The sequence below is a fragment of the Euprymna scolopes genome, chromosome 37 (assembly GCF_053919585.1).
Source record: "Euprymna scolopes isolate OS-2025 chromosome 37, ASM5391958v1, whole genome shotgun sequence".
NCBI lineage: Eukaryota > Metazoa > Mollusca > Cephalopoda > Sepiida > Sepiolidae > Euprymna > Euprymna scolopes.
Window position 1 is genome coordinate 78,184,997 of NC_136518.1, and position 23,330 is coordinate 78,208,326.

The 23,330-nt window shown below is 29.7% G+C and overlaps 1 protein-coding gene across 3 annotated transcripts in view; it reads left to right on the forward strand.

The window, feature by feature from the left end:
• LOC145261236 (uncharacterized) overlaps nucleotides 1–23,330 on the forward strand; it is a 175,207-nt gene that overhangs the window by 80,620 nt on the left and 71,257 nt on the right. For all 3 annotated transcript variants that reach the window (XM_080119605.1, XM_080119608.1, XM_080119607.1), the window contains exons 4-6: nucleotides 5,421–5,502; nucleotides 15,559–15,609; nucleotides 19,240–19,582. In XM_080119605.1, the coding sequence (XP_079975731.1) occupies nucleotides 5,421–5,502; nucleotides 15,559–15,609; nucleotides 19,240–19,582 (476 nt within the window). The remainder of the gene's footprint in view (nucleotides 1–5,420; nucleotides 5,503–15,558; nucleotides 15,610–19,239; nucleotides 19,583–23,330) is intronic.

The window sequence follows — 23,330 nt, forward strand, 5'->3', positions numbered from 1 at the left end:
TCATTTAATTGGAATATAAAATATATCATTTAATTGGAATATAAAATATATCATTTAATTGGAATATAAAATATATCATTTAATTGGAATATAAAATATATCATTTAATTGGAATATAAAATATATCATTTAATTGGAATATAAAATATTATCATTTAATTGGAATATAAAATATATCATTTAATTGGAATATAAAATATATCATTTAATTGGAATATAAAATATTATATCATGTAATTGGAATATAAAATATATCATTTAATTGGAATATAAAATATTATATCATTTAATTGGAATATAAAATATATCATTTAATTGGAATATAAAATATATCATTTAATTGGAATATAAAATATTATATCATTTAATTGGAATATAAAATATTATATAATTTAATTGGAATATATGATATTATATCATTTAATTGGAATATAAAATATATCATTTAATTGGAATATAAAATATATCATTTAATTGGAATATAAAATATATCATTTAATTGGAATATAAAATATATGATTTAATTGGAATATAAAATATTATCATTTAATTGGAATATAAAATATATCATTTAATTGGAATATAAAATATATCATTTAATTGGAATATAAAATATATCATTTAATTGGAATATAAAATATATCATTTAATTGGAATATAAAATATTATAATTTTATTGGAATATAAAATATATCATTTAATTGGAATATAAAATATTATCATTTAATTGGAATATAAAATATTATCATTTAATTGGAATATAAAATATATCATTTAATTGGAATATAAAATATATCATTTAATTGGAATATAAAATATATCATTTAATTGGAATATAAAATATTATCATTTAATTGGAATATAAAATATTATCATTTAATTGGAATATAAGATATTATATCATTTAATTGGAATATAAGATATTATATCATTTAATTGGAATATAAAATATATCATTTAATTGGAATATAAAATATATCATTTAATTGGAATATAAAATATATCATTTAATTGGAATATAAAATATATCATTTAATTGGAATATAAAATATATCATTTAATTGGAATATAAAATATTATCATTTAATTGGAATATAAAATATATCATTTAATTGGAATATAAAATATATCATTTAATTGGAATATAAAATATATCATTTAATTGGAATATAAAATATATCATTTAATTGGAATATAAAATATATCATTTAATTGGAATATAAAATATATCATTTAATTGGAATATAAAATATATCATTTAATTGGAATATAAAATATTATAATTTTATTGGAATATAAAATATATCATTTAATTGGAATATAAAATATTATCATTTAATTGGAATATAAAATATATCATTTAATTGGAATATAAAATATATCATTTAATTGGAATATAAAATATATCATTTAATTGGAATATAAAATATTATCATTTAATTGGAATATAAAATATTATCATTTAATTGGAATATAAGATATTATATCATTTAATTGGAATATAAGATATTATATCATTTAATTGGAATATAAGATATTATATCATTTAATTGGAATATAAAATATATCATTTAATTGGAATATAAAATATTATCTTTTAATTGGAATATAAGATATTATATCATTTAATTGGAATATAAGATATTATATTATTTAATTGGAATATAAGATATTATATCATTTAATTGGAATATAAAATATTATATTATTTAATTGGAATATAAAATATTATATCATTTAATTGGAATATAAAATATTATATCATTTAATTGGAATATAAGATATTATATTATTTAATTGGAATATAAGATATTATATTATTTAATTGGAATATAAGATATTATATTATTTAATTGGAATATAAGATATTATATTATTTAATTGGAATATAAAATATATGATTTTATTGGAATATGAGATATTATATCATTTAATTGGAATATAAGATATTATATCACTTAATTGGACTATAAGATATTATATCATTTAATTGGAATATAAGATATTATATCATTTAATTGGAATATAAGATATTATATTATTTAATTGGAATATAAAATATTATATCATTTAATTGGAATATAAGATATTATATAATTTAATTGGAATATAAGATATATAATTTAATTGGAATATAAGATATTATATCATTTTATTGGAATATAAGATATTATATCTTTTAATTGGAATATAAAATATTATATCATTTAATTGGAATATAAAATATTATATCATTTAATTGGAATATAAAATATTATATTATTTAATGGGAATATAAAATATTATCATTTAATTGGAATATAAAATATTATATCATTTAATTGGAATATAAGATATTATATTATTTAATTGGAATATAAGATATTATATCATTTAATTGGAATATAAGATATTATATCATTTAATTGGAATATAAGATATTATTTCATTTAATTGGAATATAAGATATTATATCATTTAATTGGAATATAAGATATTATATCATTTAATTGGAATATAAGATATTATATTATTTAATTGGAATATAAAATATTATATCATTTAATTGGAATATAAGATATTATATAATTTAATTGGAATATAAGATATTATATAATTTAATTGGAATATAAGATATATAATTTAATTGGAATATAAGATATTATATCATTTTATTGGAATATAAGATATTATATCTTTTAATTGGAATATAAAATATTATATCATTTAATTGGAATATAAAATATTATATCATTTAATGGGAATATAAAATATTATCATTTAATTGGAATATAAAATATTATATCATTTAATTGGAATATAAGATATTATATTATTTAATTGGAATATAAGATATTATATCATTTAATTGGAATATAAGATATTATTTCATTTAATTGGAATATAAGATATTATATCATTTAATTGGAATATAAGATATTATATCATTTAATTGGAATATAAGATATTATCATTTAATTGGAATATAAGATATTATCATTTAATTGGAATATAAAATATTATATCATTTAATTGGAATATAAAATATTATATCATTTGATTGGAATATAAAATATTATCATTTGATTGGAATATAAAATATTATCATTTATTGGAATATAAAATATTATATAATTTTATTGGAATATAAAATATTATATAATTTTATTGGAATATAAAATATTATATAATTTAATTGGAATATAAAATATTATATCATTTAATTGGAATATAAAATATTATATCATTTAATTGGAATATAAAATATTATATCATTTAATTGGAATATAAGATATTATCATTTAATTGGAATATAAGATATTATCATTTAATTGGAATATAAAATATTATATCATTTAATTGGAATATAAAATATTATATCATTTAATTGGAATATAAAATATTATCATTTAATTGGAATATAAAATATTATCATTTATTGGAATATAAAATATTATATAATTTAATTGGAATATAAGATATTATATAATTTAATTGGAATATAAGATATTATATTTATTAATTGGAATATAAGATATTATATTTATTAATTGGAATATAAGATATTATATTTATTAATTGGAATATAAGATATTATTTAATTGGAATATAAGATATTATATTATTTAATTGGAATATAAAATATTATATCATTTAATTGGAATATAAGATATTATATCATTTAATTGGAATATAAAATATTATATTATTTAATGGGAATATAAAATATTATCATTTAATTGGAATATAAAATATTATATCATTTAATTGGAATATAAGATATTATATCATTTAATTGGAATATAAGATATTATATCATTTAATTGGAATATAAGATATTATTTCATTTAATTGGAATATAAGATATTATATCATTTAATTGGAATATAAGATATTATATCATTTAATTGGAATATAAGATATTATCATTTAATTGGAATATAAGATATTATCATTTAATTGGAATATAAAATATTATATCATTTAATTGGAATATAAAATATTATATCATTTAATTGGAATATAAAATATATCATTTGATTGGAATATAAAATATTATCATTTAATTGGAATATAAAATATTATCATTTATTGGAATATAAAATATTATATAATTTAATTGGAATATAAAATATTATATCATTTAATTGGAATATAAAATATTATATCATTTAATTGGAATATAAAATATTATATCATTTAATTGGAATATAAGATATTATCATTTAATTGGAATATAAGATATTATCATTTAATTGGAATATAAAATATTATATCATTTAATTGGAATATAAAATATTATATCATTTAATTGGAATATAAAATATTATCATTTAATTGGAATATAAAATATTATCATTTATTGGAATATAAAATATTATATAATTTAATTGGAATATAAGATATTATATAATTCAATTGGAATATAAGATATTATATTTATTAATTGGAATATAAGATATTATATTTATTAATTGGAATATAAGATATTATTTAATTGGAATATAAGATATTATATTATTTAATTGGAATATAAAATATTATATCATTTAATTGGAATATAAGATATTATATCATTTAATTGGAATATAAGATATTATATCATTTAATTGGAATATAAAATATATGATTTAATTGGAATATAAAATATTATATCATTTAATTGGAATATAACATATTATATCATTTAATTGGAATATAAGATATTATATCATTTAATTGGAATATAAGATATTATATCATTTAATTGGAATATAAGATATTATATCATTTAATTGGAATATAAAATATTATATCATTTAATTGGAATATAAAATATTATCATTTAATTGGAATATAAGATATTATATTATTTAATTGGAATATAAGATATTATATCATTTAATTGGAATATAAAATATTATACTATTTAATTGGAATATAAAATATTATATCATTTAATTGGAATATAAAATATTATATCATTTAATTGGAATATAAAATATTATTATTTAATTGGAATATAAGATATTATATTATTTAATTGGAATATAAGATGATATATCATTTAATTTGAATATAAGATATTATATCATTTAATTGGAATATAAGATGATATATCATTTAATTGGAATATAAGATGATATATCATTTAATTGGAATATAAGATGATATATCATTTAATTGGAATATAAGATGATATATCATTTAATTGGAATATAAGATATTATATCATTTAATTGGTATTAATAAATTAATATAAGGTATTAACGGATATATACTCAAGAGTCAAAACAATGAAAAGAATATGCTGTTGTCACAGCCCTAGTTATCACCTATCTTCCTTTTTAATAAATAGGATCTCCCGATCGAATAATTTATAATCTGAAAACCATGATACACGTATGTACGTACGTTAAAGGTACTGCGGTATTAATATATAAATGTTTTTTTTTTTCCAGTTAAAAAAATGGAGTAGGGCTGATGTCGTTCGGTGGCTTGACCAACGTGGATTAGCTGAACAATTTGCTGTGATATTTCATGGTAAGTTCTCTGTTTGAAAAGGACAATTACTTTTTTTTTTGTGTGCGTGTGGGGGGGGGGCAGGATATAAGGTTCTTTGTGTTAAGATCAAAGATTAAAAAAGATCAACATTTTGTTTTTTGTTCAGTTAAGAAGACCTGGACGTTTTTAATTTCCTTTCTTTTCTTCTTTCTATATTTTTCTTTTTCAATTTACAGCTGAGGAATTCATGCAATAGAAATTTGTATTGGAAATACGGGTATGTTTTACAATCCACATCGATTTGAAAAAATGGTCACAAATCCAAATTTAGCTCTCATTTATAATTTAATTTTTTTTTGGGGGGGGGGGTAGTAAATGAGAGCAAAAAAGAGGAAGATTTGAATCCCTAACTAAAAAAAAAAAAATTAAAAGAAATAGAAATGATACCATCACCCCCTCCATCTAAAAAAAAAAAAAAAAAAAAATTCTGTACGGACGGGACTCTCCAATGGCGCCCCCTTCCTTCAAAAAAATTGGGAAACTCGAAAACGAAGCCGGCAAAAATGGTCAAGACTGTTTGCAGATATTTTAGTTGGAAATTTAAAAGCCATAAAGAGAATTAATATTTGAGATGAAATAAAAAAAAAACATTTAAAACTACTTCCCTCTTAAAAAAAAAAAAATGTTTCAAAGTAACTTTTATTGACTATAGTAACATTTATTTGTTGTATATTTGACTAGCGGGGGCCGGGGCGGGCTTTACCCGATATTTTAATTCGTCTAGATTTTGTATATATTATTATAGTCGTAATTTCAAAAGTAAAAAAAAAAAAAAAAAGTATTTAGGTGCGATCAATTAGAATCGATACCATTAGCATTCAACGCTGGTGACGTTACCACTGTACCATTAAAAGCCAAGTACGTCCAAGGATGGAATACTGTTGCCATATCTGGACAGGAGCTGCTAAAAATAGCCTATCCTGCCTTGACAGAGTACAAAATAGACTTCGTGGCTTAGTGGGGAATGCCCTTTTCTCTACCCTGCAACCTCTCTCCCACAGAAGAGACGTTGTGAGCCTATCCTTGTTTTATCGTTATTTCCATGGCAGGTGCTCGTCTGAACTCCAATCTCTGGTCCCCCCTCGCCAATCTTTCACGAAAAACACCCGTCTAGCTGAATCCACTGTGAAAAATTTCCCCCACTCTATATCTGTGCCTAAATCAAAATGCGGATTCCATGAACAAAGCTTCTTTCTTAGAACTGCACGCCTGTGGAACTCTGTTCCGTCTGCCTGCTTCCCACTGGACTACAACTTGGATGTCTTCAAGTCCAATGTTAACAAATTCCTAATAAACCGCCCCCTTAAGTAAACACTTCATCAAATCTCCACACTAACGTAATGTACTTGCAATAAACCTTATCCCTGAGTGGCTTGATAAGTGGTGATCACTGTGTAAAAAAAAAAAAAAAAATAAAAAAATAAACTAAGATGAATGTACAAAATGTTTACCGACTTTTTCTCAATTTTGACCCATTTTTGACCCCTTAAAAACAATTTTAACCGGCTAAAGACCCATAAAATGACGGCCCGTAAAAAAATCCAATCATTTTAGGCTTCTAGTGCTGCTCTGCGACTTTTAGTTTCGGAGGAGATAGAGTTTGAAAATAGGAGTGGGATTTTGCAGCCTCTCGGGTTTGTCGAGAGTATTTACGAGGGGGTACAAGGGCTTGTAGTTCATCAAAGCATCTAACATCAAAATACTTGTAAAACAAGCAGAGAGTGCAACATTTCGTCGATGGGAAGCCTAGGTTAAAGCCTAGCTGATAGTGCAGGATCTATTAGGTTGGCAATTCTATTTTGAGCACTGTCTAAAAGTGAGTGACTAGTAGCAGATGTACCAGCCCAAATATGGCAACAATGCTCTGTACATGGGCGAATGGTGGCCTTATAGAGGTACAGGACACTCTCAGGTGTAAGTAATATTTTAGCACGATAGAGAGAACTCACCTTCTTTGCAGCACCCTTGGCAATGCTCTTGATGTATCTGTTGCAACTTATGTCCCCAAAATCTAATATATAAGCAGCTATATTTCTGTCTGTCTCCAGACAGACAGAAATCTAACCGCTTATACAGGGTGTCCACAAAGTCTGGCTACTTAATGTAGTCAGACTTTATGGACACCCTGTAGATTACGCAGCCAGACTTTGTGGACACCCTGTAGACTATGCAGCCAGACTTTGTGGACACCCTGTAGACTATGCAGCCAGACTTTGTGGACACCCTGTAGACTATGCAGCCAGACTTTGTGGACACCCTGTATATTAGATTTTTTTTATTGCTTTTTTTTTTTTTAATTGCTGTGAATTGTAAAACATTGAAAGTTTAAACAATTGCAGAAATTTTGATTATTCAAACAACTTCTCTCCTGTTTGGTGTTACACTCACGTTTCAGACATGTAACCTTCGAATTTCTTCAGGTGCCACTCAAGTATAAAAGATGCACAGATTATTAGTTGAATGATGAAGAATATTATGAGAGGATTGAAAAGGCTGAATGGAATGAATAGAATTTTATTACTTATGAGGACGGTTTATGGCAAGTATTTTTGACAACCGTGTTGCAGCCACCAGAGAAGCAGTGCTATAGTAATGTTTTCCATGGACTAAAATAAATTTTGTTTATAGAAACTCTGCCTAATGCAAGGCACATGAAGGAATGAAGGACTTTTTTCTTTTGTTGTGGTAAAAGGACGAGTACAGATCAAATAATTTTTTTTTCTTTTAATCAAGTTTTAGCTCTACAGAATCCACCAATTTTTAATTTATCCAGATTGGATGAAATGAAGTCGTATTGAAATACGAGGGTGGTTTCACAAGTAAGGCCTCCTATTTTTTAACTAAAAAAAAAAACTAAAACGCTGAAGAGCTATGAAAATGAAAGTGGTACCATTAAAATGAGCTCCTGAATTTATGCACTTTTGTCTGCCTTTTTTGATGCCTCAGCCGTAAAAGCCCACTGCACTTTATCACTCAAATCTCTGTCGTCACTCTGAAATCGACAAACTCATCTCCTAACTGTGCTGGCATCAACTACACCAGCTTTGTAAACATTCAACTGGCGCCGGTGAATGTTGATCAGTTCAATTTTTTTTTCTACATGTAGGAATTCAATAACGCATCTCTGCTTCTGACGCATGTCCATAACAGGGTTGCTTTTTCAGTCTTACACTGTTAATATCTGCAACAGAGAGCTGAAACTTTCAGATCATGAATGCATAAGTTCAGTCATTATAACAATGCAACTTGCAATTCTCTTTGATCCATTCGGGCGGAATAAAAGAAATAGCAGACATTACTTTTGGAATGTTCCTCGTATCATATTATGGTATTTTCTGTTTTTCTTTTCTTTCTTTTGCTATGCAGATAAAGTAATGGCAATGTTCATTAACCGCTTCTGCTACTCAGTATGACGAATCAAATATTGATTAACTCTAAGAACTGGATTTGATGCCATTTTAAGCTTTGCCTAAGCATTTAGATTTAATTATAGCACTGGTGTTTAATTTGATGCCGTAGAAGTCTCGTTTAAATTATTTTTCATTCTGTGTTTTCTTGAGAAGGTTAAATAGTTACACTTGGAGGGCACGTGTGTGCTGGTTACTTCATAAAGTGAGAGTTGATAAACTAAAGTTATGTGTAACGCAATACGATGGGACTGTTTCTCATCTTACTACAAAATGGTCGCTTTCAAGTCCAATGTAAACAAATTGTTGTTGAGCTATCCTCTTTAGTAATCCTGCTCAGATCCAACCATTGTCTGCATGGTACGATGGTCTTCTCCGGAAAATCAAATCATATGGTATTACTGGATGAATACTTAACATAATTAAATCCTTCTTAAATAAGAGAAAAATCCAGGTTATCCTCGATGGTCGTACATATAAACAATATGATATAACTGCGGGTGTGCCTTAGGGGGTCGATCCTTGAACCTTTATTATTCCTGGTATTCATAAATGACCTCCCTGATAAAATAATTTCTGAGATGGGTATATTTGCTAACGACACCACACACTATAACAGACATGAGGGTAAAACGAATGAATACATATCCAAGGCAATGGCAGAAACTCTAGAGGAAAACCTCCAGTCTGTAGTGGGATGCTACTAAGACTAAGCTTCTTTCCTTTAATAACTACAAGAAACCTTCTCAACCGCTAATAGCCATGGCTAATGATACATTACCTGAAAGTACTTTGTTAAAACTTCTCGGCTTAACATTCATAGGGAACATGAGTTGGAACAGATGCATCGAGAGCATTGCCAAGACTGCTGCAAAGAAAGTGCGCTCTCTCTACCGTGCTAGAAAGTTACTTAGGCCTGAGAGTATCCTTTAACTCTACAAGGCCAGAATTCGCCCATGTATGGAGTATTGTTGTCACATTTTGACTGGTATATCTGCTACTAGTCACTCACTCTTAGACAAGGTTCATAAGAGAATTGCCAACCTAATAGATCCTGTACTGTCAGCTAGGCTTCAACCTCTGTCCCATCAGCGAAATGTTGCATCCCTCTGCTTGTTTTGCAAGTATTTTGATGCAGGTGCTCTGACAAACTACAAGCCCTTGTACTCCCTCAGCATAAATATCCCTGACAAACCCGACAAGCAGCAAAGTCCCACCCCTACACAATAGATGTCCACAGATGCAAGAAAGTCTTCTACTCTAATAATTTATTCCCTAAGACTGCTTTAGAATTCCCTTCCGGGTTCCTGCTTCCCTGACTGTACTGACATGCAGAAGTTCAAGTGTAATGTAAACATATCTTGCTGCTCAACTCTCTTCTTAGTATCCCTGCAAATTATGACCCAGATAGTACCCCCCCTCCACATACACACACATCAAAGTGGCACTGTGCAATTACAAAAAAAGATTTTCTTTTTACATGGAGGTCACCACTTATCAAGGCCCGGAAGCCAATCGGGGATAAGGGTTATTGCGTGTACAGTAATCAATGGCATAGTATCGTAGTAATCGTTAGTATTGGAGATTTGATAGTGTCTTACTTAAGGGGGAGATTCATCAGGAATTTGTTTATGTTGGACTTGAAGACATCCAAGTTGTAGTCAGGTGGGAAACAGGCAAACGGAACAGAGTTCCACAGGCGTGCACTTCTAAGAAAGAAGCTTTGCTCATGGAATCTAGGTTTTTATTTAGGCACAGATAAGGAGTGGGGAAAATTACTGACAGTGGTTGTCTCACCATCCCTAAGTGGCCTTCAGGCCTTGATGATGGATGACTTGTTAGTTAAGTAAAAGCTGTATAGAAAATTATGCATTGATATCTGATCTTGCCTTAACAGAGTTCAAAATCAACTTTGTAACCTAGTAGGTGATGCCCTTTTCTCTTCTCTGCAGTCTCTTTCCTACATATGACGTTGCGAGCTTGTCTCTGCTCTATCATTATTTTCATGGTAAGTGCTCGTCTGAACTTAAGTCTATGGTCCCTTGTTGTCAAACCTTCACAAAAACACTTGTCTAGCTACAACTACTATAAACAATTCCCTCCACTCTCTATATCTGCCTAAATCTAAACGCAAATTTTATGAACAAAGCTTCTTTACTAGAACTGTCTGCCCGTGGACCTCTGCTCCACTGTCATGATTTCCAACTGACTACAACGTGGTCATTTTCAAGTCCAATGTAAACAAGTTCAAATTGAGAAGTCTTCTTAAATTATACTCAATTTCCACCACTAACGATTATTACCCTGTTGTCCCGGTGACTACTGTACATTCATTAATCATTATCCTCGAATGGCCTTCGGGCCTTAATATGTGGTGAATCTCTTGTATAAAAAATTAAAAAATGAATTGTAAAACAAAAAAAATAGTAGCTGTACTATTTAACTCATGAATGGACAGGTAGAGGATTGCAGCAACCATTTATCCAGCGACATTGGCAACAGATTTGATGTAGGTCTTCTATTTAAAGTCATATCCAGGAACGTATCACAGCAAGGAGCCATTCATATCAATTGGGTCCAAAAAAACGTAACGGATAAAGTATTTGGTAAAATTCAGTTATAAGTTACTCTTTCGGAGGCGAAATGTTCAATTTTCAGTGTAGGTGATACTCAAAATACAATTGTGAATTACTTACATGCTGACTTAAGACTATTACCCAATCATCGCTGATAGAACGAAAGCATGCTAATCTCGTGGATTAAATAAAGGGTTCCATTCGAAATTCCATGCAAATTTCAGAGTTTGATATGATGCACCTTAAGGAGATTATAGATTACCTCGACCAAAACGTTGTGAAAAAAGTAATTTTCCAGCTGGAAACTTATTGAGATTGCCAAATTATTTTATTTGGTGAGAGTTTTTTTTTTTTACATGGGGGTCACCACTTATCAAGGCCCGAAGGCCACTCAGGGATAAGGGTTATTACGTGTACAGTTATCAATGAGATAGTATTGTAGTAATCATTAGTATTAGGGTTTTTGATAAAGTGTCGGTTTGTCAGGAGTTTATGTTGGACTTGAAGACAGCAAGTTGTAGTCAGGTGGGAAACAGGCAAGCGGTAAAGAGTTCCACTGGCGTGCAGTTCTAAGAAAGAAGCTTTGCTCATGGAATCTACATTTGGATTTAGGCAAAGATAAAGAGTGGGGGAAATTATTGACAGTAGTTTCAGCCAGACGGGTGTTTTTTGTGAAAGATTGGCGAGGGGGGACCAGGGATTGGAGCTCAGACGAGCACCTACCATCTCGACCAAAACGTTGTAAAAATCACACCCAAGTTCAGAACAGCAGTCCCAATAATCCAAAATATATGTAAGTAACAAACAAAAAAAAAAACAATTGTCATTAATAAAAAGGAAACAGTAGAATAAGAAATTAAAAATGGCTAAACAGAATAAAATATCGATTTATCAGATGTATCGCAATTTGATTTTTAAGTAAAAAAAATCCAGTCGATTTTATTTTATACTAGCTGACTGCCCGGCGTTGTCCGGTCGTAAAATACGCATAAATATTATATTTTAATTCATACACAAACTGAGACATGTGCATGCGAGTATTGTTTTTTTTTCTAAACAGTTCACTTGTTAGTTAAAAAAAAAAAAAAAAAGAACAATGAAAATACTCGAGCTGAGATCGAAACCAAAACTTAAAGATAGTGAGTCATGTACGATAACCATTAGGTCGGCTTGACACGAACTTAAAAAAGTATTTTCAGGTCTATTTATCTTTGACATAATGAATTTGTCATGTGAACCATTCATGCATGCGCATTCGTGAAACAGTTAGCAAATAGATCAAAATCCGACGACCACCACGTACTAGTCTTTCAATTTTGACCCCTTATCCCGTTCTTCTAGATGGAAACAGATTGAAATGTTTTCCACATGTCTGAATATCCTATATAGCAAATTTCAAGTCTGTAGATAAAATTTCGTTGAGTATATAGGTTGAGAAGTGTCTCCCTTTCTCTCTCTTTCTCTCTCTCTCTCACACACACACACACACACACACACACACACACACACACACACACACATTCTCACTTTTATAGATCTACTAAGAGATGTACCCGGCGTTACCCGGTAATCAACGTAACGTTAAATTCCTTTAAAAAAACAAAAAAAAAAAAAAAAAACGAAGTTAAAAAATAAAACTGAAACTGAGACATGTGCATGCGAGTATTGTGTGTTTTTCTAAACAGTTCATAAAAAAAAATACTCGAGCTCAAATTGAAACCAAAACCTAAAAACAGGGAGGCAAGTACGATAACCATTAGACTAGCTTGACATGATCCTTAAAAAAGTGTTTTCAAATTTTATAAAACGGTTGATAAACAGATAAAAATCCGATGATCCCCCAAGTACCAATTTTTTAAATTTTGGCCGCTTAGCAGCCCCCCCCCCTTTTTTTTTTGTCGGATACAAACCAATTACAGTTTTCCACATGTCTGAGTATCCTATATACCAAATTTCAAGTTAGTTGATAAAAATTCGTTGAGTATATAGGTTGAGAAATGTCCACACACACACGCGCACATTCTCACTTTTATAGATATATAGATAAAGATTATAATAATAATAGAAAAACGGAACTTGTAAACATTTAAAATAAAATTGGAAACTATCAATTTTTATGACATTGGTTTTGCCCGAAGATCAAACATTGGCACACAACACATACACGCGCGCACGCACATACACGCGCGCGCTCTCACACGCGCACATATTTTATTTTATTTTTTATTTTTTCTTTCTTTCTCGCTGAAGAAAGAATATTTAGTAGCAGAAACGATAATTAACCTCCTTTGTCAGTTCTGTATTAAATATTGATTAAATTAAAACGCTGGATTTGATGCGGTGAAAAAACGCGTCTTCCAACCTCTGACATTTTTATTCAACTGCTAAAAAAAGAAAATGTGGCATTGCCAGTGAGGAAAATTCTGATGGAATTGTAATAAATTTTTTTTTTTTTTTTTTTTTTTTTAAAGGAAAAAGTTTATTACAAAACAGTTTACTAAAGAAAAAAAAAACACTTTTATCTGATATTTTAAAACTAGCAGTGGGGGCGCACAACCTTGTTGGTCGTAAAATACACTTAAATATATTTTAATTCATGCAGATTTCGTGTTGTTTATTATTATTATTATTATTATTATTATTATTATTATTATTATTATTATTATTATTATTATTTTGTATTCGTGTTATTAGTCAATTCCCTATTGAACATATTTCTAATATATAAAAGTCTATATTTCTGTCTGTTTTGATATTTTCAAACTTTATCTCTTCCGAAACGAAGGGTCAAAATTGAAAAAAAATCGTTATACATTTTATACATTCATCTTAGCTTATTTCTTATCAGTTCATATGCGTGTCACGTTGGTACTGTGAAAACGTCACCAGCTTTGAATTCTACAGTTTGGCTTTCGGTTTCAATTCCAGCTGATGGCACCCAAATACTCTTTTTTTCTTTTTTTTTACTTTTGAAATCACAACTCTATAATGTATACGAAATCTAGACAAATTAAAATATTATATTCAAGCATATTTTACGAACGGGCAAAGACGGGCGCCCCTCCCCTCCCGCTAGTAATATATATATATATATATATATATATATATATATATATATATATATATATATATATATATATATACACACACACACAGTACTGATTTCAAAAGTAAAAAAAAAAAAAAATATGACTTGGGTGCTACCAGTTAGAATCGAAACCAAAATAGTTAGCGCTCCAGCCGCGTTCGCTATTGTCTGATCTAACCTGACAGACAGATAAGAAAGTTTTAAATTAAACCGCTTTTAGCTGTGATTAGTTTTACCTATGCGCAAACTAATAGAAATGTTTGCAAGTTGAAATCAACATTGCTGGTCTTACTCTCTGATTGTCGCTTTTCCATTCATGGGCCATAACCCCTCCCTCCTCCGTGATTGATGATTTTATGTTTAACTCGAGACAAATCTATTCATGCACGTAAACACAATGGAGACTTGTCGGCTTTCAAAGGTTTTATTTAGAGAAAAGTTAATTCGTGGAAGGAGAGACTAATATCTATTTCTGAATACTTGTTTTTCTAACTTAGTCTTAAGATGGTCGATGCACCTTCAGTGTTGAAGCAACATTCATTTAGATTCTCAGTACATTGTCTACCTCTCTTGCTTCCTGACTCTGACTAGCAACTTTTGTTCTGTATCCCGAGTGTGTTACGTCATTTCTATGTCATCATTCGACCGCTATATTTCTAGTGCGTTTTGTCTGGGTAGCTGACCCTTGACCATCTGCTTCAATCATGGTGGCTGCAGCTGGGTCTATTTCCGTTTTCTGTCAGGCTATCCTGACATACACTTTGTGTAACCCTCACCGAAATTCATACTAGTTAACATAATGTCTACTTGCTGGCGTAGGGCCCCAATTTATAACTTATTTGTTTTTTGTTTTTCTTTACGCTTTCTCGACTGTTAACTATAGTGCAATTTTACCATGATTTTTTTTTTTAATGTTTTAGCTCTAATTGAATGGGAATTATGAAAATTTTTTTTCTATTTATAGAAAATCAAGTGACTGGAAATACTCTGCTGGAAGGGAATTTACATTTTATTGGTAAGTTTTTGCTTTTTCTTAATATGTTCTTTAATATAACAGTTGCTTTTAAGCCAATGATATTTATGTATAGGGTGTTAGTGGTTAAGGTTTCTTTTTCTTTTTTACATAGGCATCACCACTTATCAAGGCCAAGAGGCTACTCGAAGATAAGGATTAAAGAGTGTACAGTAGAAATTGGACAGTATAGTAATCGTTAGTAATGGAAATTCGGTAAATTTGTTAACTTAAACATTAGACTTGAAGACAACCATATTGTAGTCAGCTGGAAAACAGGAAAACAGATAGGCATGCAGTTCTAAGAAAGAAGCTTTGCTTATGGAATCTACGTTTAGGTTTAGGCACAGATAAAGAGTTGGGCAAATTAGTGATAGTGCTTTCTGCTAGACGGGTGTTTCTTGTGAAAGTTTGGCAAGGGGGGACCATAGATTGGAACTCTCCCGAGCACTTGCCAATGAAAATAATGATAAAGCAAACTCGCAACATCTCTTCTGTGAGATAGAGGTTGCAGGGAAGAGAAAAGGACATCCCCTACGAGGCTACGAAGTCTATTTTGAACTCTGTCAAGGCAGGATAAATCCTTTCTAGCAGCTCCTGCCCAGATGTGGCAGCAGTACTCCATCCTTGGACGTACCTGGCTCTTATATAGATAGAGAATTGCATCAGCAGTGATCGATCTACTGGATCGATAGAAGGATCCGACCATTTTTCCAGCGGCCTTGGCAACGGATTTAATGTAGGTGTTCCATTTTAGATCAGGAGTAATGGTCAATCCCAGAAGCTTGTCAAAACATGAGGCCTCCCCAAGACGAGAGCCATTCATTTCAATTGATGCCAGATGGGCATCAGAGCGTTGATGATGTAAAGATAAAAGCTTGGTTTTAGATGCATTAAAAGTAACCAGCCACTCCTTTCCCCATTGTACCGCTTGCTCAAGATTAGAGGAGAGAGAATCAGAGAACTTAGTCGTTTACGGTCTTAGATGTGTTACCATAGATAGTAGTGTCATCAGCATAAATGTCAACGAATGATGTAAGGATGTGATTTGGAAGATCATTAATGTAGATCAGGAAAAGAGTTGGACCCAGGATGGACCCCTGAGGGACTCCAGCATTAATACTGAGAGCTTCTGATTTTTGCCCATCAACTACTACTCTTATGAACCTATCAGAGAGAAATGATTTAATAATTGAGAAGACATTTCCAGCTATACTGTAGCTGGAGATCTTGTGAAGTAAACCTTTATGCCATGCTCTATCAAAGGCCTTTGATATGCCAAGAAAAATTGCCCTAGAAATGAAGCCTTTGACGAGAGATTTGCTAATCCTATGAGATATAACTGTAAGCACATCTGCTGAAGATCTAGCAGAATGGAAACCATATTGCGTGTCACTAAGAAGGTTATTTTTGCTGAGATGGTTTCTTGCAATTATTAAAGGAAATAAGCTTAGTCTGAATGTAACCATCCAGTTTTGTCCTTATTCCACACTTAGGGTCGTCTATGCTTCTGAATCACCACACACACACACACACACACACACACACATATATATATATATATATATATATATATATATATATATATATCTCACTGACTTTGTGTGTGTGAGTTCTATCCTCATAGATTCAGCCATTTCAGAACCTATCTTTTGCAAATTTCAAACGAAAGTAGTTTATATATCTGGCAGTGTTCTTAGATATGTTTTGTACAGAAATTAATCTAAGTATCTAAAATCGAAAAGATCCGATCTTAAAAATAATCTTTCTTTTCTTATTGACAAAAAGAATTTTTATAGGAGAATATTTTATGTAACGTAAAAATTCAATTTTTTTTATCTATAAGAGAAGGAAAACTATTTTTAAGATCGTTAATCCCAAATATTAGCTGATATGATATTGTAAACAAACACAAAAAGAATTTGATGAACGACATTATCCTTATTTTTTATTTATTTATTTTTTCAAATTAGTCCATCGGGCAAATTATTCCTCGTAATATATAATAATCAATAGAGGATTGATTCTATAATAATACATACGCAATCTGCATAAATTAAAATATCATGTTTAAGTGTATTGCATGACTGGGCAATGCCAGGCGTCCAGCTAGTATGTATGCATATATATATATATATATATATATATATTTTACTATAATAATTAAATACCTACAGACACTAGTGTTTCATCCTTTCGGGAATCTTCAATGCAGGGTGTCACGATTAACACCAGTCGAACGATTCGAACCCCGGAACACGAGACATCTCTGACTCGATTAGCGGAGACCGTATCCGTTCGGCTACCATTAACCGTGTAGGATAACGTTGAATTTTAAACATCTTAATTTTAAATGTTCATTTACGTCAGTCAGACAGTGATCTAATCGTTATACGATGATCTATGCATAAGAGCTAAATTGACCGACTTTAATTCAACTGAAAGTGCTCAACGATAAGAAACGAATTTTTTAAAGAGGCTGTCATAATTATTTTTTTTACTATAATAATTAAATACCTACAGACACTAGTGTTTCATCCTTTCGGGAATCTTGGTGCAGGGTGTTACGATTAACACCAGTCGAACGATTCGAACCCCGGAACACGAGACATCTCTGACTCGATTAAAATTAAAAATCGGTTTCACAAGGAAAAACAAACAAAATCAATAAATTGTACGATCGTTTCGGAAACGATGTTTTTATTGAGACAGACAATAAGTCTTGGAAAATAATTTTATTGTTTGATTTTATAAAACAAAGTTTCTTCATCAGCAAAAATAGTGGGTGGGGGTTTAAAGACACCAAAAATAAAGCTAGCATTTTTTTAAGTAAGGCAGATGTATCTGGAAAATATTTAAAATATAAAGAAAAATAGTTACTTATTTTGATGTTGATAAACAAAGTAAGATAACATAAAATAAATAAAATCGGGTCGAAAAGTAAGGTTAAGAGGGGATATCTTTAATATTTCTAATAAAAATATTTTTAATCGTCCGCCTTTAAAGCTCATAAGTATCATCGTCAATCCATTCATTGGGATGTTAAATGTAGTTTATGAATGGTTGAAAATGTTGATATATAAAACTTCAAAGGAAACGCCAATAAAATAATATTACCAGTTTAAAATCGTTGGAAACGCTATATTTGAAAAGTTCTCTTCGAATGTCGACCGGGAAAAATACTTACTTTGGTCCAAGACGAGTGAAAGTAATTCCCTGAACGAATCGATTTTACACTCTCACAAAGATTAGAATACTGTCTAGGACTGTTATTCTAAGTTTGATAAAAAAAAATATTAATGTAAAAATGATAAGGCATATGCTTAAGAGGTCTTAGGAAGAAATTGAAATCAGGGCATCTTGCTTGTCTATAGGTTATGGATCACATTGAATGGAAATCTGCGATATTTAATTTTTCAAATTACACAAACACAAAGTGCCTTTTATATATAAGTAGAGGTAGATAGATAAGCACACTGATATTTAGTTTTATAAAAAGAAGATATTAGACTTCTCATCTTTATATATTGCTTTCAAAGAGGCTCATAAAGAGGGTCGTTTTAATTTTCTTTGACAAAAGAATCGGTTCTTTGATTTTCTTTTATTCACTTTCTTTTTTTTTTTGCTCTTCAGATTCTGAAAAAGACATATCAATTGAGAATCGGGAATCATTGCTGTCTTCTATTTATGACTTGCTGAACCCCAGTTCTATTCAGGTACGGGAAGAAGAACTGGAAAAGTTCTCTTCGAATGTCGACCGGGAAAAATACTTAGCTGCAATCCATGTTGCCCAGTCAAAGGATACTCACCTTCACCTGGTGGAAGCGACGTCTCCAGGCGTCCCTTCAGCTATGTCTACATCATCTTCTTGCTCATCTCCTTTCATTCGGCATCTTGAATGGCCCACCCACGACACAGACTCAAGCTGTATGCGCCAGAGTCACGTTTCCCTGGATGAGAGAGATGTTACTGTTGAGTAAGTATTGTAACTTCCATTCTAACATGTACGTATGAGTTTAAACGTTTGTAACGTTGTCCGGGAACCAACACACGTTGTGCCCAGTTTCAGTCGCAAAAGAGACCAAGACAAAGAATAGGAAATAACTCCAACTCGCTTGTTCTTTGTAGCAACAACGTTTTCCTCATTCTACTTTTACCACTGTGACGTCCCTCACGTGATCATCTTCTCGAGTGCCTTTCACACTTTGCATGTGATCACGAACGTTATCCACATCTCTCACGTAATCATTCTCTTCTTTTTTTTATAATCTTTTCTTTTTTTTTTATTCTTTACCGGTGATGTCATTTCGCATTCATTTACATCAGTGCATCTACGCTATGTTATACGGTGACATTGTTTTCTTTTCCTAAGTTTCTCATCCTTTATTTTATTTCATTTTTTACACTTAACAAATCGGACATCTCTCATCCCCATTCTTATTCTAAAATTTCAACTTTAAACAAACATTAAACAAGATACAGTATGTGGCATAATCACATCGACACATCGGTTCTTGTTAGATCACCAAAGTTAAGCAACGTTGAACCTGATCACTGCCAGATGAGCGACCAATTTGGGAATACCAGGCGCTGTATGTACGAAGATGTTGACATCTCCATGCAAGGGTTGCAAAAACCTAATGTTGTCATCTCCCCCTAACGGGAATATACATGTGACTGGGGACTGTTTCTGAATTTCTAACTCCCATGAAACTTCCTTCCTTGCCTTGGGTTAGTGCCATAGTTTTCAAACATTAAACAAACCATTCGCACATGTCTTTTCACACAAACGCATACTTGTGCATTTATGGTGTTTTTGTCAGTGAGTGATCAAGAAACGAATCAAATAATAAAAGCATTTTTTTTTTTTTTACATACTTGCACGCTTGCTAGTCCTCATTCTTCGATCGTGACTCCATCATGTAGACCCTTGCCTGTGTGGCTGAGTTATCCAGTTGCTGTTAATCAGCTGTTTAACTTGGGCAAATAAATTTCATGTATGTTGGCACAGAAAGGTTTTATTCGGAGTTTTCTCTTTGGGGGAGAGACTAATTTTCTTAATTTGCCTTAAAATCACTTAGATACCTACAATGTCGGGCATGTCTTGTCTCTCTGCTTCCCTGACTCTGTTTTAGAAACTCTATTCTGTTCCCCTGAGCATGTTATATAATTTCTCTGTAATATCATTTGACACCTGACTTTCAGATGCTTTAACTTAGAGAGCTGACATCAATCACACTACCTGCACATTTAAGCCTATTTCTGTTTCGAATCAGGTTATTCTAACATGGGCTTAATTAGGTGTATCAGAATTTTTGACACCCCTAACACGAAACTGCGAATAAAATATAAAAAACCCATAATTTCTCTTTTAAAAGTGGGCTGTTTATTTTCTTTATGGATTATACTTCCAAAATAAACTATTAAAGTTGTTTTAAAACTAATAGAAATATTATTTTTTTATTTTAAAAAAAACAGTAATGAAATTAATTGAATTCTACGAGCTCAGTATTTTTCAATTTTTAAACTTTAAAAATCTATCAAAACTTTTCTATTGGTTCAATTTTTACAATATTTTCAGGGTCAATGTGAAATTTTATGCTCTTTCCAATAAACCGAATATAATATTTTAGACAAACGTTTTTTTTTTAATTCACGCCTTCACTCCATTTTCAAGTGTCTATTAAAAAGTAAATAATTAATTTACTCACCAAAGTTTTATATATCACAAATTGAAGATAAAAGATCAATAAATAATATATTCAAATTTAAAAAAAAATAGTGTTTTTTAGAAATTTACTTGTAAAGTCCGAAGTTTAAAACATTTTTTTTTTTAAACTACGTTGTTTGTTTTTTCTTTTGTTATTTTTTTTTTAAATGAAACCTTGGTCCTTGCTCTTTTAATTGAAAAATAAATTAGGGCTTGAATTACATTTTTCGAGTAGTTATAAGCTTGGAAAGACAGGGGGTCGAATGATTTTACGCCTCCCATTTTGAAATGTCTATCAAAAAGTAAATAATTAATTTACTCACCAAAGTGTTATATATCACAAATTGAAGATAACAGATCAATAAATAATATATTCAAATTTAAAACAAAAAAAGTAGTGTTTTTTAGAAATTTACCTGTAAAGTCCGAAGTGTAAAACCTTTTTTTTTTTTTTTAAACCACGTTGTTTGTTTTTTTTTTTGTTTTTTTTTAATGAAACCTTGGTCCTTGCTCCTTATAATTAAAAAAAAAAAATTAGGCTTGAATTACATTTTTCGAGGAGTTATAAGCTTGGAAAGACAGGATGGAATTATGCAATATTTTTCATGAAATTTCTGACACACCTAGAACTTAATGTAACACTTCTGAAATTCATACTAGTTAACTATGTTTACTTACTGGCCTAGGGTCCCAATATATAAGCTATTTGTTTTGTTTCTTTATGATTTCTTGACTTCACTATACTGCAATTTTACCACCACACCTTTTTTTTCTTTCTTTTTTTTTTTTTTTTCAATTTCATATTTAGCGACCGCGCGCCTTTTCGGTTTTATACTTATAAAAAAATAAATAAATAAACTAAAGAGTTCTACGTGTAAATACCAGGTAGCATGACCTCAATAACACACAATGAGGATGGACTTTTTGCTTTTACTTCCGAGAAAGAAAAAAGACCAACAAAACTCAGGAATTCTTCTCTCTTCTTTGTCGAGGGATTTTAAAATCCGAAATTAAATATAAAAAAAAAAATAAATTTTTTTTCGTATCTAAAAATGTGTTCTAAAGCAGGTTATCTGTTTATTCTTATATATATATATATATATATATATATATATATATATATATATATATATATATATATATATATATATAAAAGAACAAAGAATTAATGAAAGATGTTAAAAACATTTAATTTTCAAAAAGGAAACAAATTAATTTGTGTTTCCTTTTTGAAAATTAAATGTTTTTAACATGTTTTATTAATTATTTGTTCTTATTATAAGCTCTATTTCCTATTTAGTTTCATTGTGCTTTCACATCTGGTTAGGATTACTTTATAAATATTATAAATATTAAGTCTTTAATATTTATAATATATTTTAAGTTTGCTATTTTGGATTATCTTGCTAAACTTAATTGTAATTCTTATTTCATTAGGCTGAATGCGTCAGAACTTCAATTCTATTACTGATCTTTCTGGCGATAGTTTTTCATGAAGAGTTGCTGATTTCAAGTTGAAGCATCCTGTCAAAAATCTTTTGATTTTAAGCTGAAGGATTGATCTAACACAATCTTGTAGGTCATTGGCAGAAGGGCGTAAACAATGATAGTCTTTACTTTGAGGAATGGTTGTTGTTTTGAATAAATTCTTGCACAATAAACCATTTATTTCTAGAAGGAACACAAACCCTACCCTCAACCTGATAGAATCCACCACGCATAAGCTATCTTCTTACAAAATATACGCCCACAAAACAAATTAATCTACAAACCATTTGCACACAAAATATGTATCAAATGTTAAAATGAGACGAGACTTTATATGCCATAAAACCAAACAATCAACCTATTTTCATAATTGAGATATTTTGTGAGTTGCCTCTCTCTCTTTTTGATACGCCTTTTTAATTTTGACTGTTGAGTCGTAATTTATTTTATCAAAAGCAAGGTATATTGCCAGTGAAACTACTGTGAGTAAGCTACTGTGATAGGGTCCAGATTTATAGGGAGGCTA